The 24,512-nt window shown below is 40.2% G+C and overlaps 1 protein-coding gene and 1 long non-coding RNA gene across 6 annotated transcripts; one reads left to right on the plus strand and one right to left on the minus strand.

Moving 5' to 3' along the window:
• Positions 1–1,772: 1,772 nt before the first annotated feature.
• On the minus strand, positions 1,773–17,655 carry tiprl (TIP41, TOR signaling pathway regulator-like (S. cerevisiae)). Of its 4 annotated transcripts, XM_055644581.1 has the most exons (9): positions 17,299–17,317; positions 15,616–15,728; positions 10,411–10,530; positions 9,596–9,775; positions 8,872–8,968; positions 7,101–7,232; positions 5,319–5,414; positions 3,185–3,247; positions 1,773–2,617 (listed from the first exon to the last, which is right to left on the minus strand). In XM_055644581.1, the coding sequence occupies exons 3-9, from the start codon at positions 10,512–10,514 to the stop codon at positions 2,441–2,443; spliced, it is 849 nt and encodes a 282-aa protein (XP_055500556.1). In that variant the 5' UTR covers positions 10,515–10,530; positions 15,616–15,728; positions 17,299–17,317; the 3' UTR covers positions 1,773–2,440. The 4 variants fall into 4 exon arrangements, with proteins under 4 accessions (XP_055500556.1, XP_055500557.1, XP_055500555.1 ...); XM_055644582.1 differs by lacking the exons at positions 15,616–15,728; positions 17,299–17,317 and adding an exon at positions 17,514–17,655; XM_055644580.1 differs by lacking the exon at positions 15,616–15,728 and having other exon boundaries at positions 17,299–17,438.
• On the plus strand, positions 17,361–24,377 carry LOC129702681 (uncharacterized). Of its 2 annotated transcripts, none has more exons than XR_008724416.1 (3): positions 17,361–17,492; positions 20,588–20,706; positions 24,242–24,377. It is a non-coding gene; the product is annotated as an uncharacterized LOC129702681 (long non-coding RNA). The 2 variants fall into 2 exon arrangements; XR_008724417.1 differs by having other exon boundaries at positions 23,744–24,371.
• The last annotated feature ends 135 nt before the right edge of the window (positions 24,378–24,512 follow it).

Raw genomic sequence — 24,512 nt, forward strand, 5'->3', positions numbered from 1 at the left:
AGAGGGCAGAAACAAGCCCTACTTCAGCCCACTGTGGCCATCTATACTTTTCCCATTTATCAGCACTTGGCCCGTAGCCTTCTGTGATTTGGTTATTCAAGGCCTCATCCAGATACATCTCAGATATGGGAGGTGCCTCCATCACTGTCCCCAGGCAGTGCATTTCAAGTTCCAGCCACCTTATAGTCAGAGTAATAGTGTGGAAACAGGCCCTTCAGTCCAACTCGCCCAACAATGTCCCAGCTACCCTAATCCCACTTGCCTATGCTTGGTCCATAACCCTCCAAACCTGTCGTATCCATGTACCTATCCAACTGTTTCTTAAACAATGGGATAGTCCCAGCCTCAACTATCTCCTCAGGCAGCTTGTTCCATACACCCACCACCCTCTGTGAAAAAGTTACCCCTATGATTCCTATTAAATCTTTTCCCCTTCAACTTGAACCTATGTCCTCTGGTCCTCAATTCCCCTACTCTGGGTAAAAGACTGTGCATCTACCCGATCTATTCCTCTCATGATTTTGTAGACTTCTATACAATCTCCCCTCATCTTCCTATGCTCCATGGAATAGAGACCCAGCCTACTCAACCTCTCCCTATAGCTCACACCCTCTAGTCCTGGCAACATCCAAGTTTGACAATATCTTTCCTATAACATGGTGCCCAGAACTGAACACAATATTCTAAATGCGGTCTCACCAAAGTCTGATACAACTGCAACATGACCTCCCAACTCTTATACTTAATACTCTGACTGATGAAGGCTAAGGTGCCAAAAGCCTTTTTGACCACCTTCTGGGTGAGTATGTTCTTTCACCTCTATCCCCACTCTAAGCCTGTTCTGAAGGTGTCTGAAGAGTCCCAACCCAAAACACCTCATCCCTCTGTCATCCAGAGATATTGCCTGACCTGCTGAGTTACGTCCGCTCTTTGTGTACTATGCTAGCCCTATGCCCTCCAGTTTTAGATGCCTCTCCTATGAGAAAGCTTCATACAATGTAGACCTTTATACCCTTCATAATTTAGCATACCTTGTTAGCAAAAATGTTTGTCATATGTACTGATAACACCTCAATGGAATTATTACTTGCAGCAGTGCAACAGCCTGTAAATACAATAACACAGATATTATCCCCAAAAATAATTAATTAATAAACCATAATACTAGGTAACAACAGTAGTGGAGGAAAAAAAAGCCGTTAGTGTAATATGTCACAATCCAACCACTCTGCTCCAAGGAAAATCCAGCCTATACAATATCTCCTCATAACTGCAGGAGAGTGTAGTTTTCATTTAATTCATCCATTTATTTTAATCCAAAATAAAGACAATATGCTGCAGATAGATGGAAGGCCTTTCAAATCTACTCACTGTAGGATTCCAAAATAGCCATTGAAGATATGTGATTAAACCTACCCTGCACTTCAGTCCAGTTTCATAAATGTACACAATTAAACAAACTTTGCTTAAGATTTTCTGGTTCTGATGCATTTATGTCTGTTTTCATGAACAATTTTCATGAAGAAACTGTATGGGCACCAAAATGTATAACCTGCAAGAAAATGGATGAAGAGATGGGAAATGGAATTCTTTAGCGTCTTTTTTTTTTTTTTACAATGAGCTAAATGGCCTCCATAATGCTGGAAATGTCCCTTATTTTTATGTCATATTACTCTCGGCCAATTTAGTGCAATTGAAATGTTGGAATCAAATGTTCAGGTTAATGCAAAATCGGTTGCAAGTCAAACAACTTCAGGTCGCATCAAGAATGGAACTATTCAGAAATTGATCTTTATTTAAATTACATAGTTTACAGTGTTCCATGGTTTTAGAGATATCCATTATTGGTTTATAATGACTGGTCATCAACACAAAACCGCACAAATGTAACTTACAGCAGATAACTGACTGTAATGTTGATTTGTGTGGGCAAATGCTGTAATTTACTTGTATTAATGGGAAAAGCATGAATGTAAAACAACACGAATGTCGTGGCATAGCTTTATACATATTACAGAACATCATGAATGGTGCAGTTTAAGTTTACCGTTTTTGTATACTAATTTTATCCTTAATTACAATGACCAGTTATAAATCCCATTCACCTTTTCAGAGCTCAAATTGATTCAACATTTCACTGGCAAAAGAAATAGAAACACCAATAAGCCAGCACATTACAAAAAAAAACAAAAAACTGAAAGCTGCACTGCCTACAGTGCTTTAGCCTCTACTGTAAAAAGCCCAAATTGTCAATCAAACCATTTAATAAATTCTGCCTTTGATAAATTATCCTTTACAGCTGTTAAAATGGTAGCTGCTGCTTTTGACAAGACAAAATTTACTGCAGCAGTTCCCCAATATATTGACAGTTACTAAAATAATCAACAGTATTACATTGGCCTATCATTTAAAAATGTTTTCTTCTTCCCTTCGTAGAATATCACGTTTGTCTTGATTCTCTGTTAGCCTCGTCTGAATTAACACAGATGTGAACGTTTCCCAGCACAGTGCTGTTGTCCACATCCTCAGGGAATTCCAATTTCTCACAGGTCAGCTGCTTCAGAGGTAAATACTGTGAGATCTCATTCGGATCAGTGAAAAGATATTGTGGAACATTCTGAAACAAAAAATGTATTCAGTGTTTACATCTGGAGAGCTATCTACTCTATGGGATGGTAATATTTGAACACGATAATATATTCATGAATCCATTTCAGACTACTTGGATTCATACAGCTACGGGAAAAAAACATTGCACATTTGAATTCCATACAAAAGGGTTAAGCATTCCTGTGTTGCACGCCATATTTTAGGGTCAATTTCTAATTGGAACTCAATTGATTTTAGGTCTAAAAGATGTAGAAAGGTTAATAGACCATAAAATATTTAGTAGTTCTTAACTATAAAGCTCTCATTCATCTCCGGCTTAACATCTGCACTTTATGGTGATCGTTGATCAAAGGTAAATGCTGCATCTTTCTTTTAACAACAAGCAAATGTAAGCTTCGCAGGATTACTACTCAAAGTCAGGGTGCTAACACACATTAAAATCCCGTAACAACGGCTTTTGAGGTGTATTGCCAAATGTCACAATTCATTACAGATGGCAGAGTAGACTTGATGGGCTGAATGGACTAATTCTGCTCCTACAGCATGAACAAATCCCAAGTATTTTTAAAGTTACCTGAAGAGCCGATATATAACTTTCCCGCGAACTGTACTCAGAAAGAAGGTAGTTTTTGTCAGCCTAAGAAAAAAATACGTTAAATGATCAATATTATTTATTATAAAAAAATACAACTTGAGTTTTCATAACTATTTACATTTTATATTGTGTTATTGCATTTCTCTCTATAAACTATTACCAAGAGTCTGGTTTATTTTAAAACATCAAAAGACACGGATGATTAAATTAGTGCATTCTGCACAACAGTCTCTACCAGTCTCTACCAATAGCGTATGCGGAGCATGGCCACAATAATTAGACACCACTGCCTCTTGAAGAACACAGGTTGCTTGCTGATTGCACTGCAGGAGGTTATTGAAATTGACAAGCTATTGCCTTGATCGACACTTGTGCAATGATACTCTATTAAACATTGTAACAACCAGCCTTTGGTATTTTTAGCTTGCAGTGACAAAGATACATTTTTAACTGTTACAAAGAACTTTGTATTTGAAAACAACTCGTTGTCTCACAGGGTGACCGCTCCCCCCTCACCATGGTCCGTTATAATGAGGGTTATTTGAATTTTCTGCTTTTCTGACAGATTTTCTGTATCTGAAATACTTTATTCAGTATTTGGAATTCACCAATAAGTTAGAAATATCCTGACATTTTCAAAACTGGAAAATGCTACTTAATATTTTCTTGGAATAATGTAACTAATCTCGAGATAACAAAGGATGAAGACTATTTATCCCACTCTAATGTATCAGCACTGAGCAAACCTGTATTATTCAACCATTTCAAATTTTTGCAAAAGACATCACACATTTAATTGATTGCACTCTGACCAATGATTTCATGATATTGATAATGGAACACAAGATTAAAAACACTGAAGAGGTAAATAAAAAGTGGTCTCTTAAAACTAAAATAGAGTCCTCAAGCTAAGCAATAAAAACACAAAAATATCATGCACCTCTTGCAAATGATTGATCTTACCCTAACAGCAGATCGGAAAGTAATACAAAATTTGAGCCCAAGTTGATTAAGTGACTGAGGAAAATAGTTTTAACGTCAAAAAGTAGACAATCATATTTAAATAAAACATTTTATTTCCATTTCTAGTTGTAGCCTTGGTCTAAGCAGGGAAATCATTTTTTTATTATGCACAAGTGGGGAGGTTTGAGCTTATGCTTATGCTGAGGATGAACAAGTGTGGATTTCATTCTCAAAGGTTTGGGATGACTCTCGTTCTCTCAAACACCAATGTGATAATGACCAAGTAATCTGTTATGTTATTATCTCTCTTATCTCAGGAATAGCTTCTCCTCGATTATCAGGCTTCTGAATGGTCCTTCCATATTCAGCTTCCCATTCACCTCTACCCCATAGCGAACAATGGACTTTGTCCACTGGTGCGCCACAATGCTGAGAACTCTATTCTGCACTCTGTATCTCCCCCTTTGCTCCTTCTATTGTACTTGAGTTTGATCGGATTGTATCCATGCATGGTATATCTGATTTATTTGGCTAGTATGCAAAACAAAGCTTTTCACTGCAGTTCAGTACATGTGACAATAATAAACCTAAACCTAGTTAAGACACTAGCATAACTTCCCTGGTCTTCTTCAAAATAATACCATGGGACTTTTTTGCATCCAACTAAGTGGAATCAGAGGCCTTGGAGGTAGCACATCCAGTAATGCAGCATTTTTTTGTTTTTGCATGAGGCTATTTTCATGCATTAGTCCCCAACTCCAAGGTGACAAGTTAGTTGCAGTTGCTGCGATCATTGGGCAAGACAAAATTAATGTATCGGCAACATATAAACTGGTGTATACGTAGCTGAAAATAGCCAAAGATTCTGGGAAGAGTAGGAGAAAGTGTACCAAAACAAGTTATGATACTTCTATGGACATTCATGCAGTATAGAGTTGGTGATCATCTGATCAGAATCTAAATTCTTCCTAATAACCAGTCCAAAAATCACAGAATAATTAAGAATGAATGACAGGTTTGCATTTAAAAACTTAAAATTGCAGTTTAAATGTATTAAGGTAGTTAATGGAGAACTGGTCAAATGCATAACTATAGTACCATTACAATACTGAAATATGTGGGTGAAACAAAGTTATTTATCCATTCTTACCTCATGATAAACTCTCGTGTCATTTGTCCGTATGAGTACACCATCAACTCTCAAGAAAAATCTCAGCAGAACGAAGAAACTAGATGGCATAACTCTCTGGAAGAGAAAGATTAATTAATCAATCAACTGTACTACACAGTTGGTGGCACAATGGCGCAGGTGGTAGAGTCACTGCCTCACAGCGCAAGAGACTCGGGTATGATCCTGACCTTGGGTGCTGTCTGCGTAGCGTTTGCACATTCTCCCTGTAACTGCCTGGGTTTCTTCCGGGTGTTCTGCTTTCCTCCCACATCCCAGACATGTGGGTTTGTTGGCGAATTGGCCTCCATAAAATAGCCCCTAATGTGCAGGCCGTGGTATCATAGAACAAGTATTGACCCGTGATCGAAGGTTGATGTGGATTTGGTGGACTGAAGCACCTGCTTCCATGCTGTATCTCTAAACATTGGTCACAATTTCCCCACAATACCATATTAACTAATTCCATATTTCTTTTCTACATTTGAGTAATGAAATATTTGAGTAACCAGAAAAATCCTCAGAAACTTTGTTTTGTAACAAAGTGAATAAAAGGTATCCACCTCAGCAAAAAAAAAAAAAAATTGTCAGCAGAGAATAAATGGTTGCTGAAACAAGGAACTGCAGATGCTGGTTTACAGAAAGAGATACAAAGTGCTGGAGTAACTCAGCAAACAGGCAGATTTTCTGGAGAACTTGGACAGGTAACTTTTTGTGCCGGGACCCTTCTTCAGACTGATCTTCGGAGGAGGGGGCCGGGGAGGGAGATAGAAAGCTGGAAGAGAAGAGGGGAAGGACAAAGCATAGCAAATGATAGGTGAACACATTTAAGGCGGGGGGAGAGGGAGGGGGGGAAATGGTGGACGAAGGCCAGGGATGAAAAAAAAAAACAGGTGAGACGAAAGAATTGAAGAGTTCCAAATTGTACGAAAAAGAAACGGTGCTCTTGAACCATAAGGTAAACAACCACAAGGTAAATCTCAATTTTTTTTTTTTTAACTACAGCATAAGTTGTGTTAACAACCTAGTCTCCTGATTTTCTTTATAAGACTGTCCTTACTTTAAACAGGACTTTAAAAATGTGCTATTCTATTTGGAGTAATCACTGCAACTATCATTTTCAATGGGATAAGGACATCTTAACTATTAAATGAATAAATACCATATACAGAAACCTGTCACAAGACAAGTTGACAATGCTGTTGAAAAGCATAAGGATTCTTAGCATCATAAATAAAACGCAAAAAACTATCACGCCAAAGGACAATTAAAATTATTAAAAAGCTTCAAGTTTGTTAACACCAAATCCCACATGGTTTATGGACCTGATATAAAATAATATCTACCCATGAAGGAACATAAAAATTATTATTGTACTCATTCAAAATTTGTTTGGAGTGTAGTTTTAAGTAATCCACAAACATATATGGTTAAAAAAGCCAAAGTGCTGGAGTTAACAAGTCTGGCAGCTTCCCTGGAGAACATGGATATATTACATGAATATTTTGGGTCAAGACCCTTCTTCAGATTGGAGAGCAGCAGGAATCACAGATGGGGAGCAATGAGAAAGTGTCTCACAGAACTCTTAGAGCAAGGAGGAGAATATTTTCAAAGTGGGCATATCTTGAGTAGATTTTGCAGTGGAGCTGCCAAAATGTAGATATATAGTTCTGGTATTCTTGGCAGAAAAAGCTATAATTCTATTTTCAGCCTTCCTTGCACAAGGGATGGTTAACAAAGAAACTGTCATGTAATACATCTTACCACTTTTACGCTCAGCATGGAAACACCATGATCATGAAGTTCATCTTCAAACAACAAAACTTCTTCAAAATACATGATTTGTTCTCTTGTTTTCAATTTCTCCAGATCAATGCGTTCAGTTGTGGGAGTGACCTATAAAAAGATGTATGTTTTCCATTCAGCCAACTAATGATACAAGGAACTGCAGGTGCTGAAGTCTTATTCTGGAGAAACTCAGCAGGTCAGGCAGACCCAGTCTGAATAAGGATTCCAACACAAAACAATGCCTATTCATGTCTTTCAGAGATGCTGCCTGACCCACTGAGTTACTCCAGCACTTGCATTCTACTGAATGATGTTCGATTGTTTAACATGTTATATGTGTAGCAGCTTTAATTTACAAAACGTTGTAAGTTGCTTCACAAAAAGTAAACATTTTTTTACATCAACCATTTAAGGAGATATTAGGACAAATGGTCAAAAAGGTGTTCAGAAAGATGGAATGTCTTACAGAAGGAAAGAGGTGGGAGGTAATAACAGTGTTTGGGGACTAGGAAGCTGAAAGTCCAGGCACCAAGGTACAGATTAAATTCAAGAGGCTTGAATTGTTGAACATAAGCATTTAACATTTGTTTAGAGGAGACAGGCACAAAGGAATATGAAGGTATGAATGAGAATTTAAAAAAATGCTAACCAGAAATCAATGCAAGTCACCAATTACATTGTAAATAAGTTAAAAGTACATCAGAAAAGTTAAAGAAACAAGGAACTGCAGGTGCTGATTTACAAAAGGAGCACAAAAAGCTAGAGTAACTCAACAGGTCAGGCAGCATCTCTGGGGAACATGGATAGGTACCATTTTGGGTCAGGACCCTTCTTCAGACTAAGAGGGTCATGACTCGAAACGTCACATATCCACGCTCTCCAGAAATATTGCCCGACCCGTTGTTACTCCAGCTCTTTGTGTCTTCATCAGAAAACTTGAGACTGACAACATTTTTACACGAACAAAGGATGCCAGCTAGGTGTGAACTAATCAATTACAGCAGAGGACTGTATGGAGTTTTATGTTCTCACATAGGTATGATCACGTGAGTTTGCTCTGGGTGCTCAGGTTTCTTCCCACATGCCAAAGACGTGCAGGTTTGTAGGTTAATTGGCTGCTGTAAATTATCCCTAGCATGTAGGATAGAACAAGTGAATGAGTGATTGCTGGTCAGTGCGGACTTGGTGGGCTTGTTTGCACGCTGTGTCTCTAAATGAATCTAAGAAACAAAAGTGTGGCTGAGGATTTCAACACCTGAGGCAAAGAAGAATTTTAAGGGAGAAATTGATAGAAAATAGCAGGATATATGGTCTTAATCTCATCTCAGTCAAAAATAACACGAGGCAGTGCACAATTTTGTTTGGTTTCAGACCATTTCCATGCTAAGTCTATAGCTATGAAATGGGGTAGCACTGAGTATCAAGGTGGATTCTCTTTCCATTATTGTGCTACTGAGGTGGAGCTGAGTATCATGTGGAAAATAATATTGTATTTTTACTGTTAAGGAATAAGATAGTTAAAGTAGAAATTAGAACTGAAAATGCTAGCAAATCTTAGTATTTTAGGTGGGATTTGTGGAAGGCGAAGCAGAATTAACGTATCATGTTGATAATCTTTCATCAGAATAGATATATTAACCCTTCACATTAAATGACACTGGTAAAAACTGCTAATTTTATGATTGTGCTCCTCTAACAGGCGAACAGTCTTAAACATAACAATGAGATTGAAGTTGACAATTCTTACCTTTAACTTTAAATTATCACCAAGTAATGTTCCTTTATAGCTTGTGGTAAATGTCCAATCGTAAGGTTTAACAACCTTTGAGTGTTCAGAATCAGCCCTAGGATTAAAATATTTATATAGTTTCAAAATAATGCAAACACTTAAATGGTAGCCTAAAAGATACCCCTTTTAAAATTTTCAGTGATCATAAAGTTCATGGTATAATTTCTTAGTGAAAAACTTATTTATAATGTTAAAATCAAGTATTGAAGTAGTGCTACTTCTAGTAGCTGAAAAATATTCCAAAACTCCAAAGGTACATTTCTGGTGTTGCAGTGGCGCGGCAGTAGAGCTGCTGCCTCACAGCAACAAAGAGACGGGTTCAATCCCAACTACAGGTGCAGTCTGCGCGGAGTTTGTACGTTTCCTGTGACCACGTGGGTTTTCTCCGGGTGCTCTGGTTTCCCCCACATTCCAAAAACGTGTAGGTTTGTAGTTTAATTGGCCTCGGTCAATTTACCATTGTGCGTAGGTCAGGATTCAAAAGTGGTATAACATAGAACTAGCTTATGGATGATTGATGGTTGACATGGACTCAGTGAGCCGAAAGGTCTGTTTCAACATTGTATCTCTAAACAAAATCCAGTTACATATAATCAAAGTCTGAACAATCATCATCATTAGACTGCAAAAATCATAAACATTCCCTTCTGAAGTAAAAGACAAAGTTGAAATATGTCCTCACCTGCTCTCCTGCCATGCATCCGCACATGCCACTTTAACTGTACCATGCCCGTTATCCACTGTCCTTAAGGCATCTGTTGCATTAAATACAATTCCAAATCCACCAGCATGTTGAACCTTTAAAACATTATCACCAAACAACATCTCTGGCAGAGAATGCATCTTCATTTCCTCAGCTAACCTGTAGGTTGATCATTATGAAAAATTGTATCAGTAAATGCTTTCCTGTAACTTCAACAATATTCACAATAGTGGGAGATATAGTTTTGCATGAGAATACATTAGAATTTAAAATTCCATGAATTTGGACCAATCTATTTCTCTTTATATGAATTTCATTGACCGGCCAAAAAGATTTGATCAGAATGATGGTGCGAGTTGTTAATTTGCACTTGATCCTACCATATCCCATTATTTTTCATCTGCAGTGTCCTTAACGAACCACGAATGGTAAATTTACAAGAAATGGACGAAAGGGTATATTAAGTTTAAGCAACCTGTTAAATTATCAAATTAATTCCAACTTTGGATACTTTCATGACCTGATTAACAAAGGGCAACATATTGTGTAAAAGGGCAAGTTCAATTGTTCTGGACTTAAATTCAATTTTTAGCACATTCTTGCTCGCATGGAAAAGGCAATAAAAGATAGTCATTTATTATAGTAGGCAAGTTTATAGATTTCTTGAAAAAATACAAATGATAACGCATTACATTAATCAAAATTTTAATGTGGTGATCCAGTATCACTGACATTAAGATACTACGCAAGAGAAAATCTATTCACTTTTTTTAAAAAAGGTACTAATTTCATACTTTTCTATATCTTTCGATTTCATAATATGACTTTTGTTGGCAGTGAGCTTCCATGGTCCAAAATTAAATTCTTGCTTGCTGTTTTTGAAACTTTGCGTTGTCATACTGTTCAAATGTTAGCTGAAATAAAATCCACAGCCTCAATTATGAATTATACTACACGTGTAAAATGATAGAGCTATCAATAAATTATTTACTAATATATATATCCAGTGATTACAGCAATGGACATTGAGGTAATCCTAGGAAGATTCTTTTTTTTATTTTTATAATTTTATTAGAAGTAGTATACATTACAATAATATAAGCCAAGAATAACATGATACATTACTTGTACCACTTCATATTTTAAACTTTAAAAAGAAGAAAAGTAAAGAAAGTGAGATAGGATAGCAAGTGTGTGAAAGAGTGATCAAAAAAAGACCCTTAGACACAAAGAATTCGAAAAAGAGTTAAGAAGTAAGCCATAGGAAAAGAAAAAGAGAAAAAGAAAACAGATGATATATTAAAAGTAAAGAAAAGAGATAAAAGGGATATACCAACTTCGTATTTTTCCTCCCCCCTTACCAGGTCCTGAAATAAATTTATTTTCAGAATTCTGTTGCACCTTATACTTGTAGTAAGTCGATAAATGGAGACCAAATCTTTTGGAAATGGTCTGGTTTGCCTGCTAGAAGGAATCTCATATCTTCCAGGTATAGCATTTCGGACATATTTGAAATCCACATATTTATTGTTGGTGTTGGGGCGATTTTCCAGAATTTAAGTATGAGTTTTTTTCCCATTATTAAACCGTAATTAAGTAAGTTCTTTTGGGATGCAGTTAGCTCAGGGCTGCCTTACATTGTTCCAAAAATAATCAGTTCTGCATTCGGTATCAGTTTTATTTTAAATAATTTTGTAAAGATTAAAAAAATTTCATCCCAAAATTTTTGGATTTTTATACAAAAAACAAAGGAATGCGTTATAGCTAGGAAGATTCTTTTAAGCCAACCAACACAAAAGTTACTTGACCATGTCACCACACTACATGTTGCATCCACATGTGCCCATGATAACATTAGCTAGCGTGTAAACAGTGACTCCTTCTGGAGACAGTTGTTCTTCACTCTATGGGCACCCTCCATTTTGTTGTGTAGTATTAATCTATCAGCAACAGCGAAAGAGTATCCCACCATATCATAGCCCATTGGCAACAGGTCATGGGACCAACCAGACTAAATAGAGCATTGTGGTAATAGTACAAAGAGCAGCTAAAACTGAAGTTCCAACCAGATGAAGCTACAAAACAGAGGCACAAGATACTTCATATGTTGGAATCTTCAGCAAACAAAATGCTGGAGGAACACGGAAGCATCTGCGGAGGGAATAGACAGACAATGTTTTGGTCCGGGACCCTTCTTCAGACTGATAGAATTAAAGGGGAAAAGCTGGAAAGGAGAAGTAATGACAGAACAAAGCCTAGTAAGAGACAGGTGGATAGAGGTGAGGGAGAGTGATTGGCAGACGGATGGAGGAAGTGATACAGGCTAGGGGTGAAAAGGAGACAAATGGGTGGCATATAGGGAGTGAGGAGGAAGAATGAAATGTAGGGTGGAAGAAGTCTGAGGGAGCAACAATAGCAATGTTAAATGATGCACAACCTCACGATCAGATCAATACCCTGTAGCACTGCCACACATTGTCAATGTCGGTGGACAATTAAGCAGCTAAGACGAGGTGATGGCCTAAGTACATCCCCTTCTTCAACAATGACAGAGCTCACCATGTGTGTGTTAAAGGTGAGGCTGGATCAATTGCAGCAATCTTCAGCCAAGTTAATGAACCATCGAAAGGATCTACAGGAGTCGCTGCCTCAAAGCAACAACAGTGCTTCGTGTCCTTTCTCCACTGCAGTGGGAGGGAGCTAGCATCAATGCAGCCAGCATCGTCAGAGACCCACACCACCCTGGTCATGTTCTCACACACTCCTGCCATCGAGAAAAATGTATAGATGCCTGAAAACTGTAATTGTAACTGCTTCTTCCCAACAACAGCCAGGCTATTAAACACTACAATCTCCAAATAGGCATCAAACTCTGTAGACTTGGGGGCATTATCTTTAACTTTGTATTATTATTTATTCATTTATTATACATACCTCTAGCCTTTGTCACTTACTCCACCTGTCTGTCAATCACTCTCCCTCGCCTCTATCAACCTATCAGTGCTGGGACCCCAGCTATTTACAATATATATCAATGATCTGGATGAGGGAATTGAATGCAACATCTCCAAGTTTGCGGATGACACGAAGCTGGGGGGCAGCGTTAGCTGTGAGGAGAATGCTAGGAGGCTGCAAGGTGACTTGGATAGGTTGGGTGAGTGGGCAAATGTATGGCAGATGCAGTATAATGTGGATAAATGTGAGGTTATCCACTTTGGTGGCAAAAACAGGAAAGTAGATTATTATCTGAATGGTGGCCGATTAGGAAAAGGGGAGATGCAACGAGACCTGGGTGTCATGGTACACCAGTCATTGAAAGTAGGCATGCAGGTGCAGCAGGCAGTGAAGAAAGCCAATGGCATGTTAGCATTCATAGCAAAAGGATTTGAGTATAAGAGCAGGGAGGTTCTACTGCAGTTGTCCAGGGTCTTGGTGAGACCACACCTGGAGTATTGCGTACAGTTTTGGTCTCCTAATATGAGGAAGGACATTCTTGCCATAGAGGGAGTGCAGAGAAGGTTCAGCAGACTGATTCCTGGAATGGCAGGACTTTCATATGAAGAAAGACTGGATAGACTCGGCTTGTACACGCTAGAATTTAGAAGATTGAGGGGGGATCTTATAGAAACTTACAAGATTCTTAAGGGGTTGGACAGGCTAAATGCAGGAAGATTATTCCCGATGTTGGGGAAGTCCAGAACAAGGGGTCACAGTTTAAAGATAAGAGGGAAGTCTTTTAGGACCTAGATGAGAAAATCATTTGTTACACAGAGAGTGGTGAATCTGTGGAATTCTCTGCCACAGAAGGTAGTTGAGGCCAGTTCATTGGCTGGATTTCAGAGGGTTAGATGTGGCCCTTGTGGCTAAAGTGATCAGGAAGGCAGGTGTGGGATATTGATTTGGATGATCAGCCATGAGCCAAGCTCGAAGGGCCGAATGGTCTACTCCTGCACTTATTTTCTATGTTTCTATGTTTCTATCACTTGCCAGGCTTAGTTCTGTCCCTACTTCTCCTTTCCAGTTGCTTATTATGAGTCCTACAAGGTATTATGTTGACATATTTGTTGTGCTGCTGCAGGTAAGAATTTATTTGTTCCATTTCAAGACAAGTGACAATAAAACACTCTTGATTCAAGTTAACTTCTTTCTGTGATCTTCACCATCACAGAGACCAATTTTCAGCCAATACAATTATCGCTGGGTAATTCAACTTAAATAGCTGAGGGCAAGCAACAGGTTACATACCAGCGTTGAACACCTTCAGAAGAATTATAAAAACAATTAATCTATGAAATTGTTGAATAGTAAAAATTTCCCATGTTCACAAATAGCGGGCTAGATAATTATCACCCTATAGATTTGGTGACAATCACCAGTAAAGTGCTGAGATGAGTTCTGACATAGAACAGTGCAGCAGAAGAACAGGCCCTTCGGCCCACAATGTCTGTGCCAAACTTGATGCCAAGCCCATCACTTATCTGTCTTCCAAAATTCCATATCCCTCCACCGTCTGCATATCCATGTGCCTATGCAAAAGTATTTCAAATGCCACTAACCTATCTGTTTCTGCCACCTCCCCTGGCAGCGTGTTCCAGGCACTCACCACCCTCTATGTAAAAAAACATGCCCCGCACACATCTCCTTTAAACTTTGCCCCTTTCACCTTAAAGCTATGACAGGAGAGAATGCCACAGATTTGGTTTTCACTAGAGGATGGATCTTAAGGTTCTTCCATGATTTTGGTTGGGGAACATTCAGATTGACTTCTATGATACACAGTCCTTTATGCTGAAACCTTGAATATGGACTAGTCCACAGACTCAAAGCAGTCATGTATGTCCTCAGATCAGCACTGTATGAATTCCGTGGACCAAATTATCACACTTTAGTGTCTGCTTGTAAACAGGGACTAGAGCACAACCCGATGGTCAGATTGCAGCAGGGGAGTGTTCAACATCTTTAATGGTCAAGAAATCACCAGTTTTGCTGAACGGTGTCCTCAGGGTACTTTCTTTCAAGGGTATTTGGATCTTTTTATGTACATTCACTGCAAGCTTCATGTCAGCAGTTGGGATAGATTAAGTGAATTCCAGTAGCAGTAATATGGGGGGAGAACTTCAGTGTTAATTCTCGGAGGAGCTCACCAGGACTGTTTTGATCAAGCACTATGAGGTGTTGATTAAGACAATTCCTCCATCTCTTACCAATTAAGCTCTCTCTCACCACAATGGAGAAAGGACACAAAGCACCATTGTTGCTTTTGGCTTCATATGAAAATAAAATTATTATTTTTACATTTTTTGGCAACAAGATGAAACTATTGATTGCAAAAATGTTAACTAAAGTGCATTGTACCAATCAGCTGTCCAGGTATGTCAGTGAATAATCAGCGGGCGGAAAGGCTCATATGCTCACAGAAGGACTGGGTGATTCAAACGGGTTATTCATTGCCATGGAGAGTTCAGCATCTCAGTGGAGGCCTCTAGTGGATTAGAAAGATGTTGTACAATAAGAAAAGTCTTATTAAGTGTTAGCTCATTGGGCCATCAAAAGACATGCCTCAATAAGCAACTGATCCTTAAATATCACATCAACATCATTGATAAAGGCTTATCAATTTTACTGTATTCACTCTTATGCATTGGCAGAACAATCAGTTCTTGTTGATCTTCTTGACTTACCAGGCTCAAGCCCGATGTAAAAAAAATCACGGTGGCACAACAAATAATGGTGCTGTCTCAGAGCTCCAGCTTTGAATCTGACCTTGTGCTGTTGCCTGTGTGGAGTTTGCACGTTTGCCCCCTGGCCTTACGAGTCTTTGCCGGGTGCTTGATTTCCTACCAGTCTACAGACATACTGGTAGATTAATGGGCCACTGTAAACTAATCCTTATTGTAATTAATCTATTAGCTAAGTGTGTAAACATACAAGGAATTTGATTTGCCAACAGTCATACAAAAAAGCAACAAGATACACAACCACATAAAAATTAAACATACACTTAAACAGCCACCACAACGGCGTGTGAGAATCCCCAGGGCACACAGCATAAGAAGAGACCTATAGCCATCAGTTCAATGTCTGTGCCACACACACGCTCCTCTGATGTCACCTGTGATCGGCAAATTACAAAATAATGTAAATTGCAGTTGATGGTTATGAAGGAGATAGTTGCAGGTGATAAGAGGGGAAAGAGTCAGCATGGATGTTATAAACTTTTATACTTCTCTGCATTTGTAAGAAGTTAGATGCCAGGTAACAACATTGTATTTGTAGTTACTAGATAGATTAAATGTATTTATGAAAGCTTAAAATAAAACCTCAACAGTGGGACATTAAAACCTTGTTGCAGTCTGGGTCCCAGTTCAATGTTACATGCAAGGAACATGCCTGCAGTTCATTCAAATCCACTTTCTGCATAGGATGTTCCCAGTCCAGATACCACTGGATTCTTAACATCCAAGTAGTGTCCTCAACAACTGCAACGTTTTTATCCAAATCTTGAATGATTTCAGTTCTACACAAACACTATCCCCATCGTATGAACAACATCCTACTTACAATCTGCCTTTTGTTCTCCTCATATACCCTGGTACCATGCTTCCAATTCCTTCATCCACTAAGCCACTGTGTGTCACACACTCTTCAATTCCCTACACTCTATATTACTTCACATCACATGCTCAATTGTATAATCTTTTGTTCACTGCTTCAATTCTCTGAATTGTTTTCTTCAATCGTTTTAAAACATCTCATAGAAATAACAAACTTCAGATGCTGATTTACAAAAGAAAACAAAGTGAAGCAGTAACTCAGCGGGTCAGGCAGCATCTATGGAGAATATGGATAGGTGACATTTCGGGTCAGGGCTCTTCCTCAGTCTCTCGTTATTCTTTGCTTTTCTTCCTTGTTGTACATTTTCACTACCCTTATCTTTTTGCTCCTCTTTCCCCATCACTCCATTTACTGCCCTCCCATCTTTTGCCCAGTCTTCCCCCTTCCATCAACTCTTCAAAATCTTACCGCATCTCTCCTCCAACTCATATCCCCTTTCCCCGATTCCCATAATTCCTCCATGACCCCCCAGCACTCCCTCTCACCCACAAAACAAACCCACTCTCCCATCCCAATATCACCACACTCACTCTCTCCTTCACGACACCACCCTTTCTCCCTAACACACAATATGCTCCATCTTATCCCTCTCTCCCCTACTTGACACCCCCATGCTCCCTCGCATATTGTCCCAGCCACTGCTTGCTCCTTCCTTCCCTGGCAACCGTGCTCCCCCACCATGTCACACCACACTTTCACCCCTAGTTTCAACCCTGTCGGTACCTTTTCTGAACCTTCATCCTCCCGATTGTTCAATCCTAACACACTCTCCTCTCCGAGTCCATCATCCCCCTCCTGATTGTCTCTTCCTGTGGCTCCTTCACCTTACTGATACTATCCTCACTCACTCACTCCCCATCCCACATCCATACCCTCACTGCCCCCTCCATCTCCATTTGTCCCCTTCATCCACATCCGCCTCCTTCCTTCACCCCTCACTGTCCCCTTCATAACCTCACCCTGTTCATCACTTCGCCTCCTCCCCCCCGCCCGCTTCAGCCCTCCGCCCGCTTCATCCCCTTGACCCTCCGCCCGCCCGCCCGCCCGTCGCCTCCTTCACCCCTCACCGCTCTCCAGCGCTCTCTCTCTGTCTCCCGCCGCGCCGCCGCCGTTACGTTACTCCCGTGCTCCCTCTGCCCAGGCCACGGAGCCGCCGGCATTGCGGGCCGACATCGCCCGGGAACCCTCCGAACGTTCCGCCCTCTCACACGACAGCTCCCGGCGGCAGCCAGCACCCCCAACCTCCACGGGAAATAGCCACGTATGATTTAAAACACTTTACCCCTCGGCTCGCTCCTGTTTCTGACTGAAATTATGAAAGACTCGTTGAGTAATTGACTGAGGTCCATCTGCTTAAAGTGTCCGTGGGGCCAGCAACAGAAAAGCAGTAGTTGAGCTCACATCCTAGGGAGGCAACACTAGTTGTTGTTATTAGGCCAGGGCTATGATAATGGAGACATATAAAAGGTCATTAATCTAAAACACGAACTGTTTCTCCCCCTACACAGATGCTGCCAGACTTGCTATGTATATTTCGTGTATTTTCTTTTATTTCAGATTTCCAGGGTCTGTAGTCATTTGCTCTTGGGTTATTAATCTGGAGATATGTTTAAATCAGTTTATGGCATTCAGTAATTCAAATAACAGGGCTGCCAACACTGGGTGAACGTTGAGAGTGAGAAATTGCGAGGGAGTGCAGCGACCAAGCCCGAGGTAGGGGGGTCATATGAAGCCAAAATCAAATCTGGCTCTGGTGCTGTAAGGCAGCAACTCTACCGCTGCGCCAACGTGCAACCCCATTAAAAATAAAATTTCTGTAATATATTTATTATGGTGTCACGTCAATAAAGATGAACACATGATTCTGATTTCTGCCCTTAGTTGGATAAAACACATCTCCAGTCATTGTGTTTTTTACATCTATATGGCTGGTTTTCAACCTCTTCAGTCTGAAGGTCTCGGCCGGAAACATCACCCATTCTTTCTCTCCAGAGATGCTGTCTGTCCCGCTGAGTTACTCCAGCTTTTTGTGTCTATCTTCAGTTTAAACCAGCACCTGCAGTTCCTCCCTACACTCTTTGTTAAGCGAAATGTCATATTCTCATAATATTATTCACCTCAACTAAGTATTTTCTTCCTCTCCGTTGCTGCAGAGAATAAAATCCCAGTTATCAAATATTTCTTCAAAGTGGAAAAAAAAATCCAGCCCTGCCAACATCTTCATAAATCGCCTCTGGATCCTCTACAGAGCAATTGCACCTTTTCTACAATGTGTCATAGTCTTACACCATGGGAACAGGCCCTTCATCCCAACTTGTCCATGCAGATCAAGATGCCCATTTATCCGCATTTGGCCCATATTCCTTTAAACCTTTCCTGTCCACGTACTTGTCCAAATGTCTTTTAAATGCGTTGTTTTACATGCCTACTTCCCCAGGCAGCTCGTTCCACATGCCCACCATCCTCTGTGTGAAAATGTTGTCCCTCAGGTTCCTATTAAATCGTTCCTCTCTCACTTTAAACCAGGGGTGTCAAACTCATTTTAGGTCACAGGCCGGATAGGGCAAAATACGACATGCGGATCAGTTGTGCACATGCGAACGCACCCTTTCCATTAATAAACCATTTGAAATCGAAGATTAGCAGACACAAATGTAGACTTAACAAAACAAATTGTAAATGTAAGCTACACAACTGCACCTATTTGTTTTAGCCTGCTTCCAGCAATCAAACTCAGACAATGAACACAGTTAGCCTTTAATTTTTATTGGTGATTGAAGTGAGGGTGTGTGAAGGTGTGAGGGTGTGTGTGAGGGAGTGTGAGAGTGTGTGTGATGTGTGTGAGGGTGTGTGTGAGAGTGTGTGTGTGTATCAGTGTGTGTGTGTGTGTCAGTGTGTGTGTGAGGGGGTGTCAGTATGTGAGAGTGTGTGTGTGAGTGTTGGTGTGTGAGAGTGTATGTGTGAGGGTGTGTCAGTGTATGTGTGTGTAAGTGTTTGTGAGAGTGTGTGAGGGTGTGTGAGAATGTATGTGTGAGGGTGTGTAATAGAGTGTGTGAGAGAGTGTGTACCAGGGTGTGTATCAGTGTGTGTCAGGTTGTGTGTATCAGTGTGTGTGTGTCAGGTTGTGTGTGTCAGTGAAGCGGCGACAACACCCTGAGTGAGCGGACATTCGGAGACTTGGTGATGTCTGGAGAGCATTTCCCTCTTGCCCCCCCCCCCCCCCCCCCCCCACTCTTCCCCCCTCCCCCCGTGAATGCGGGCGGGCCCAGGTGCTCTGTGTCCAGCTAGGGTCCGGGGGAGGTGAGGGTCAGTGACCCGGGGGTATGGGGGAGGTGAGGGTCAGTGACCCGGGGGTCGGGCATCGGAGCGGAGCCTTAGCCCGAGATTCATCCCCGCCGCTCAGGAGACGGCACCGACGACCCCACTCACCCGGTCCGCTCCTGGCTCCGGGCCGGGGTTAAATCTCCATGTGGTGTGGACAGAGTGGCCGATGGACACAGAGCCGCCGGAGGTGAGGGTGGGAGGTGTGAGTGGTGCCTCAGGGGTCAGCGCTGGTACCACTGGCATGTCTCACCTATCACACCATCTGCACGGGAATGTGTCGCTTAGTTTTGAGTCTAATCATCCCAGCGGGCAGGATTGGACCCTTCGCTGGCCGGTAGGTTGACAGCCCTGCTTGAAACCAATGCCTTGAATCACATATCCCGGGAAAAAGACTATACATTCACCTTATGTATTCCCCTCATGGTTTTTACTCACCTCTAAAACAACTTTTGCTTTATTATGAATTTGTGACTTTATTTATTTATTTATTTATTTAAAAAAGATTTGAGCGTGAGAAATTCTGTGATCAGCGTGACAGCGTGAGAATTTCATGAAATGCGTGATTCTCACGCTCAATGCGTGGGAGTTGGCAGCCCTGAAGTAATGAAACAAATATTCATTAAATCAGGACATAAGTAACCATGACTGTGAATTTATAGTTTTTTTTGTGGGAAAAAAATGATGTCATAGGAATTCTAATCTTACCTTGTCTACCATTTGATTGACCTCATTATCCTTCTGAAATCGTTGTTCAGGGGATTTGGGATGGAAAAATTGTTGGCAAAGCTACAAAAAAAATCAAACAATTCATTATCCCATGGATCAATCTAATATTTTCGCTTTCTAGAGAATGGCTGATTCCAGAATGATCTTCCTATACCGTCTGAGCTACATCCTACCATCTACCATACCTACAGATATTGCAAGGGAAAGGTTACAAATCTGGTCCCTCTGAGATTGCAGCTGCTTTAAGCACAGCACAAGGCAATGAGCATTGAGCAAACCTCACTGTTCAATCTCATTTTATTTCAGGAGACCCTTTAACATTACTGGATGTAAACTTGGAGCAAGTAAATGAGCAGGCATAAATTGTAGTCCAACTCCAAGAGGTAGTTGCTCATGGACAATATGGCATTTTGATGCATTTACTGGTGAGTATTATTATTGAAATAGATACAGCTGGGTCACGTTAATTCCTGTGTTTACTTCTACTGTTCCACATTCAAATTATGCCAGAGAAAATGGAAAATTCTGAGCAAAGAAACTTGGCAAACATCTTGAAAAATAAGGGGCTTTGTGAGAATATGAAGAAAAAAAATCACAGGCACTTGTGGAATTAATTTTGGTGAGTTGCTAGCTCAGTAATATTCAATCTAATCTAGACAATGCTTCTGCCATTATCCCTGCTCCCATCTCCCCTGCTGTGGGGTTATATAGTGCCCTCCATAATGTTTGGGACAAAGACTCATCATTTATTTATTTGCCTCTGTACTGCACAATTTGAGATTTGTAATAGAAAAAAAATCACATGTGGTTAAAGTGCACATTGTCAGATTTTAATAGAGGCCATTTTTATACATTTTGGTTTCACCACGTAGAAATTACAACAGTGTTTACAGTGTTATTTTAGTTCTGAAGAATGGTCCCGACACAAAACTTCACATCCATTTCTTCCAGAGACATTGCCTGACTCGTTGCATTCCTTCCTAGTTTCTACATATTGAATACCTCAGACTTTCTCTTCACTAGCGGATGTACTTAAGGTTCATCCATGATTTTGGTTGGGGAACACTCAGATTGACTTCTTTCTTATGCACAACTTGATGGGCAGATTGTGACAGGCAATATTTTTGGGCCTCTGGTGAGACAGGAGATGTGTTCATAGTACTTTTGTAAACCAACATCTGCAGTTCCTTATTTCTTAAATGGCTGTATCTGTCCAGTTCATTGAGGAGTGTGCTGCAGGTAATCTATGATCTAGAAACACACAGAAGTGTACATCTCATTAGAGTGTACATTCATCTCATTAGAGAATGTGTTCTTGCCAGGAAGGCTTTCAACGAGATGCAGAGTGTTCTCAAGGTTCAACCTGAATAGCTGCTTAACCCATGATTCATATTCTTATAGAAGCTGTTCCCAGGGACAGAAGGTGAAACAAATGTCAACTGCCGCTGGGAACCTTCAATGAAGTGAAAAACACCCTCTTGTATATCTGAAACTCAAGGTGTTGTTGATGAATGAGTGCTGCAAACTGACATGCTCAAAGGTCCTGGACTATATGCCAAGGGATATGCTGAACCTTTGTGTTTCAAGTACTCAATTGGGAAAGACCAAAGTTTATAGCTGCCCTGTCATTGCGCACAAATTAGTTGAACTCTACCAAACTATTAGCTTTAAGTTGTAAATAAATGATGATGGATGTCATGCTAATGTTAAGTAACAGGCAAAACATAACTCTTGAAAATATTAACTTGAATAGTCTGTATTACATATTTTAGATTTTTTTAAATGAGTAAAATATATTTTGAAGGAAAGGCTGGTATGGGTCAATTGTTTGCATATGTTTAGAATAAACCCCATGCTCTCAATGTGCATCAGTGAAAAAAACAGCTATATGGCTGCACTGACTGCACTATGTCACCATGGCTGGCTCAGATGAGTTGTTGAGGGAATGGAAGGATTGTAACAAGGGTCTGTTGCTGACAAATGGGTTCAGGTGATTGGGATTGTACAGAGATCTTCCTGTTGATATAAAGGAATTCATGGTCTTGGAGATGCATACAAGATTGCCCCCTGCACCAATCGGACACAAAAACAAATCTATGAATTCCCAAGCTCTTTGCTTTGAGTTAAGTGGAGACTAAAGAAGGGTCCCAATCCAAAATGTCACCTAGCCACATTCTCCAGGCCTGCTAAGTCACTCCAGCACTTTAGGCTTTAAAATTACAGCGTGGAAACAGGCCAGTTGGCCCACCGAATCTACGCCGACCAGCAATCACCTGCACGATCCTGCACACTAGGGACAATTTACAATTTACAGAATCCAATTAACTTACAAACCTATATGTCAGTGGAGTGTGGGAGGAAATCAGATCACCCGGAGAAAACCCATGCGGTCACGCACTAAAAAACTCTGTATCGAACCCGGGTCTCTGGCGCTGTAAGGCAGCAACTCTACTGCCACGCCACCGTGCTGCCCTGTACACCACTCTGCCACCCCATGCATCACTGACTTTGCAACAATTTTTTTGAAAAACAACATTTGCAGTTCCTTGTTTCTACCTATTTGCTTCTTTGGTGACAAGAAAAAGGAAATAACTAATGAAGTCCTTCAGAGAACACCAGTGGTTCTATTGACTTGTTATTACTTATGCACAACCATGAGGGTTCTATTACTTTGTTAATACAGAAATATGCACGGGATGGAACTTTCTGATGCACATTTAATTTCAATGGGTTTTTAAACAAAAAAATCATGATGTGATATTTTAAAAACCGCTTAGCGGTTTTCCATCCTAGTGCAACAAATTTAGTGCTGTCTACTTGTAAAATATATTCATTAAATATAGAAATTTTGATGCCACAGACTTGGTGGGCTAATTTGTTTACTTCCAGGCTATATCTCTCTCTGATTGGGATATCAGCCTCCTCACTTTAAATCCTTAAGATCAGGTAATTCTCCTGTGTAAGTTTAGTTTAGATATACAGTATGAAAACAGGTACTTCAGCCCACCAATCCATGCTGACCATTGATCACCCATTCACATTAGTTCTATGTTATCCCACTTACCCTACATATTAGGCACAATATACAAAGGCCAGTCAACCTACAAACCTGCCGTTTTTGGGATGTGGGTGGAAACCAGAGCAACCAGATTAAACCCACATGGTCACAAAAAACGTGCAAACTTAACCCGAGTTCAGGATCAAACCCAGGTCTCTGGAGTTGTGAGGCAGCAGCTGTACCAGCTGCACCATTGTGCTGTTATATATATATTTGTTTTTAATTGCCTCACTTTTTGGTAGGGATGAAAACTATTTTGGGCACTTTTCAAATAAATTATAGATTTCACTCGTGTTCAAACTGGCCTCAACCACTACAACAGAAACAGATTAATTAGCCTTTCATCTAACATTTTTGGTCTTTGCTACATACATATTTTCTGCCTATTTTTTGCTTAACGATAGGGTACATATTTCAAAATGAATTCATCGTGTGTAAAGTGCTTTGGTGGACCCAGAGGATATTCTGTAAAGGTGGACAAAAATGCTGGAGAAACTCAGCGGGTGAGGCAGCATCTATGGAGCGAAGGAAATATGCATCGTTTCGGGTCTAAAACCTTCTTCTGACAGGATGTTCTGTAAATGCAAGTTTTTAACTAAAAACTTTATTAGAATATACTGCCAACCTTTAGTAAGAAATACAACAACGTATCTTGTGCTTGATAACTTCTCTTTTTCTTTAATTTAAGAGACTTTCAATGACAATTGGTATAACATTCACATTATGCACAATACAATGCAGAAGATAGTCCAAGCTGCAACTATGTTCTTTATTTCCAGTATACGTATCTTGAGAAAGTCAACTGTATTAGATTCAAAAACAAAACAAAGTTAAATTGATTGTTTCACTTGTCTTCCTCACTGGCACCCACTTGTCCACACGTGACTTTTTTGTGCTTACAGGCCTGTTTTGCTGCTGAAAGTAAGAATTTCATGGTTCTGTTGTCGGCACATATGACAATTAAACACTCTTGACTTTCATAGAGGCATACGGCATAGAATCGAGTCCTTCAGACAAACTCATCTATGTCGACCAAGATGCTCCATGTATGCTAGTCCCATTTGCCATAACCCTCCAAACCTTTCCTATCCATGTACCTGTTGAAGTGTCTTTTAAATGTAAGTTCTATTATTGCTTTAGATCTTTTTAAGAATGTAAGCTTCTAAAAAAAGT

Source organism: Leucoraja erinacea, chromosome 13, assembly GCF_028641065.1.
Source record: "Leucoraja erinacea ecotype New England chromosome 13, Leri_hhj_1, whole genome shotgun sequence".
NCBI lineage: Eukaryota > Metazoa > Chordata > Chondrichthyes > Rajiformes > Rajidae > Leucoraja > Leucoraja erinaceus.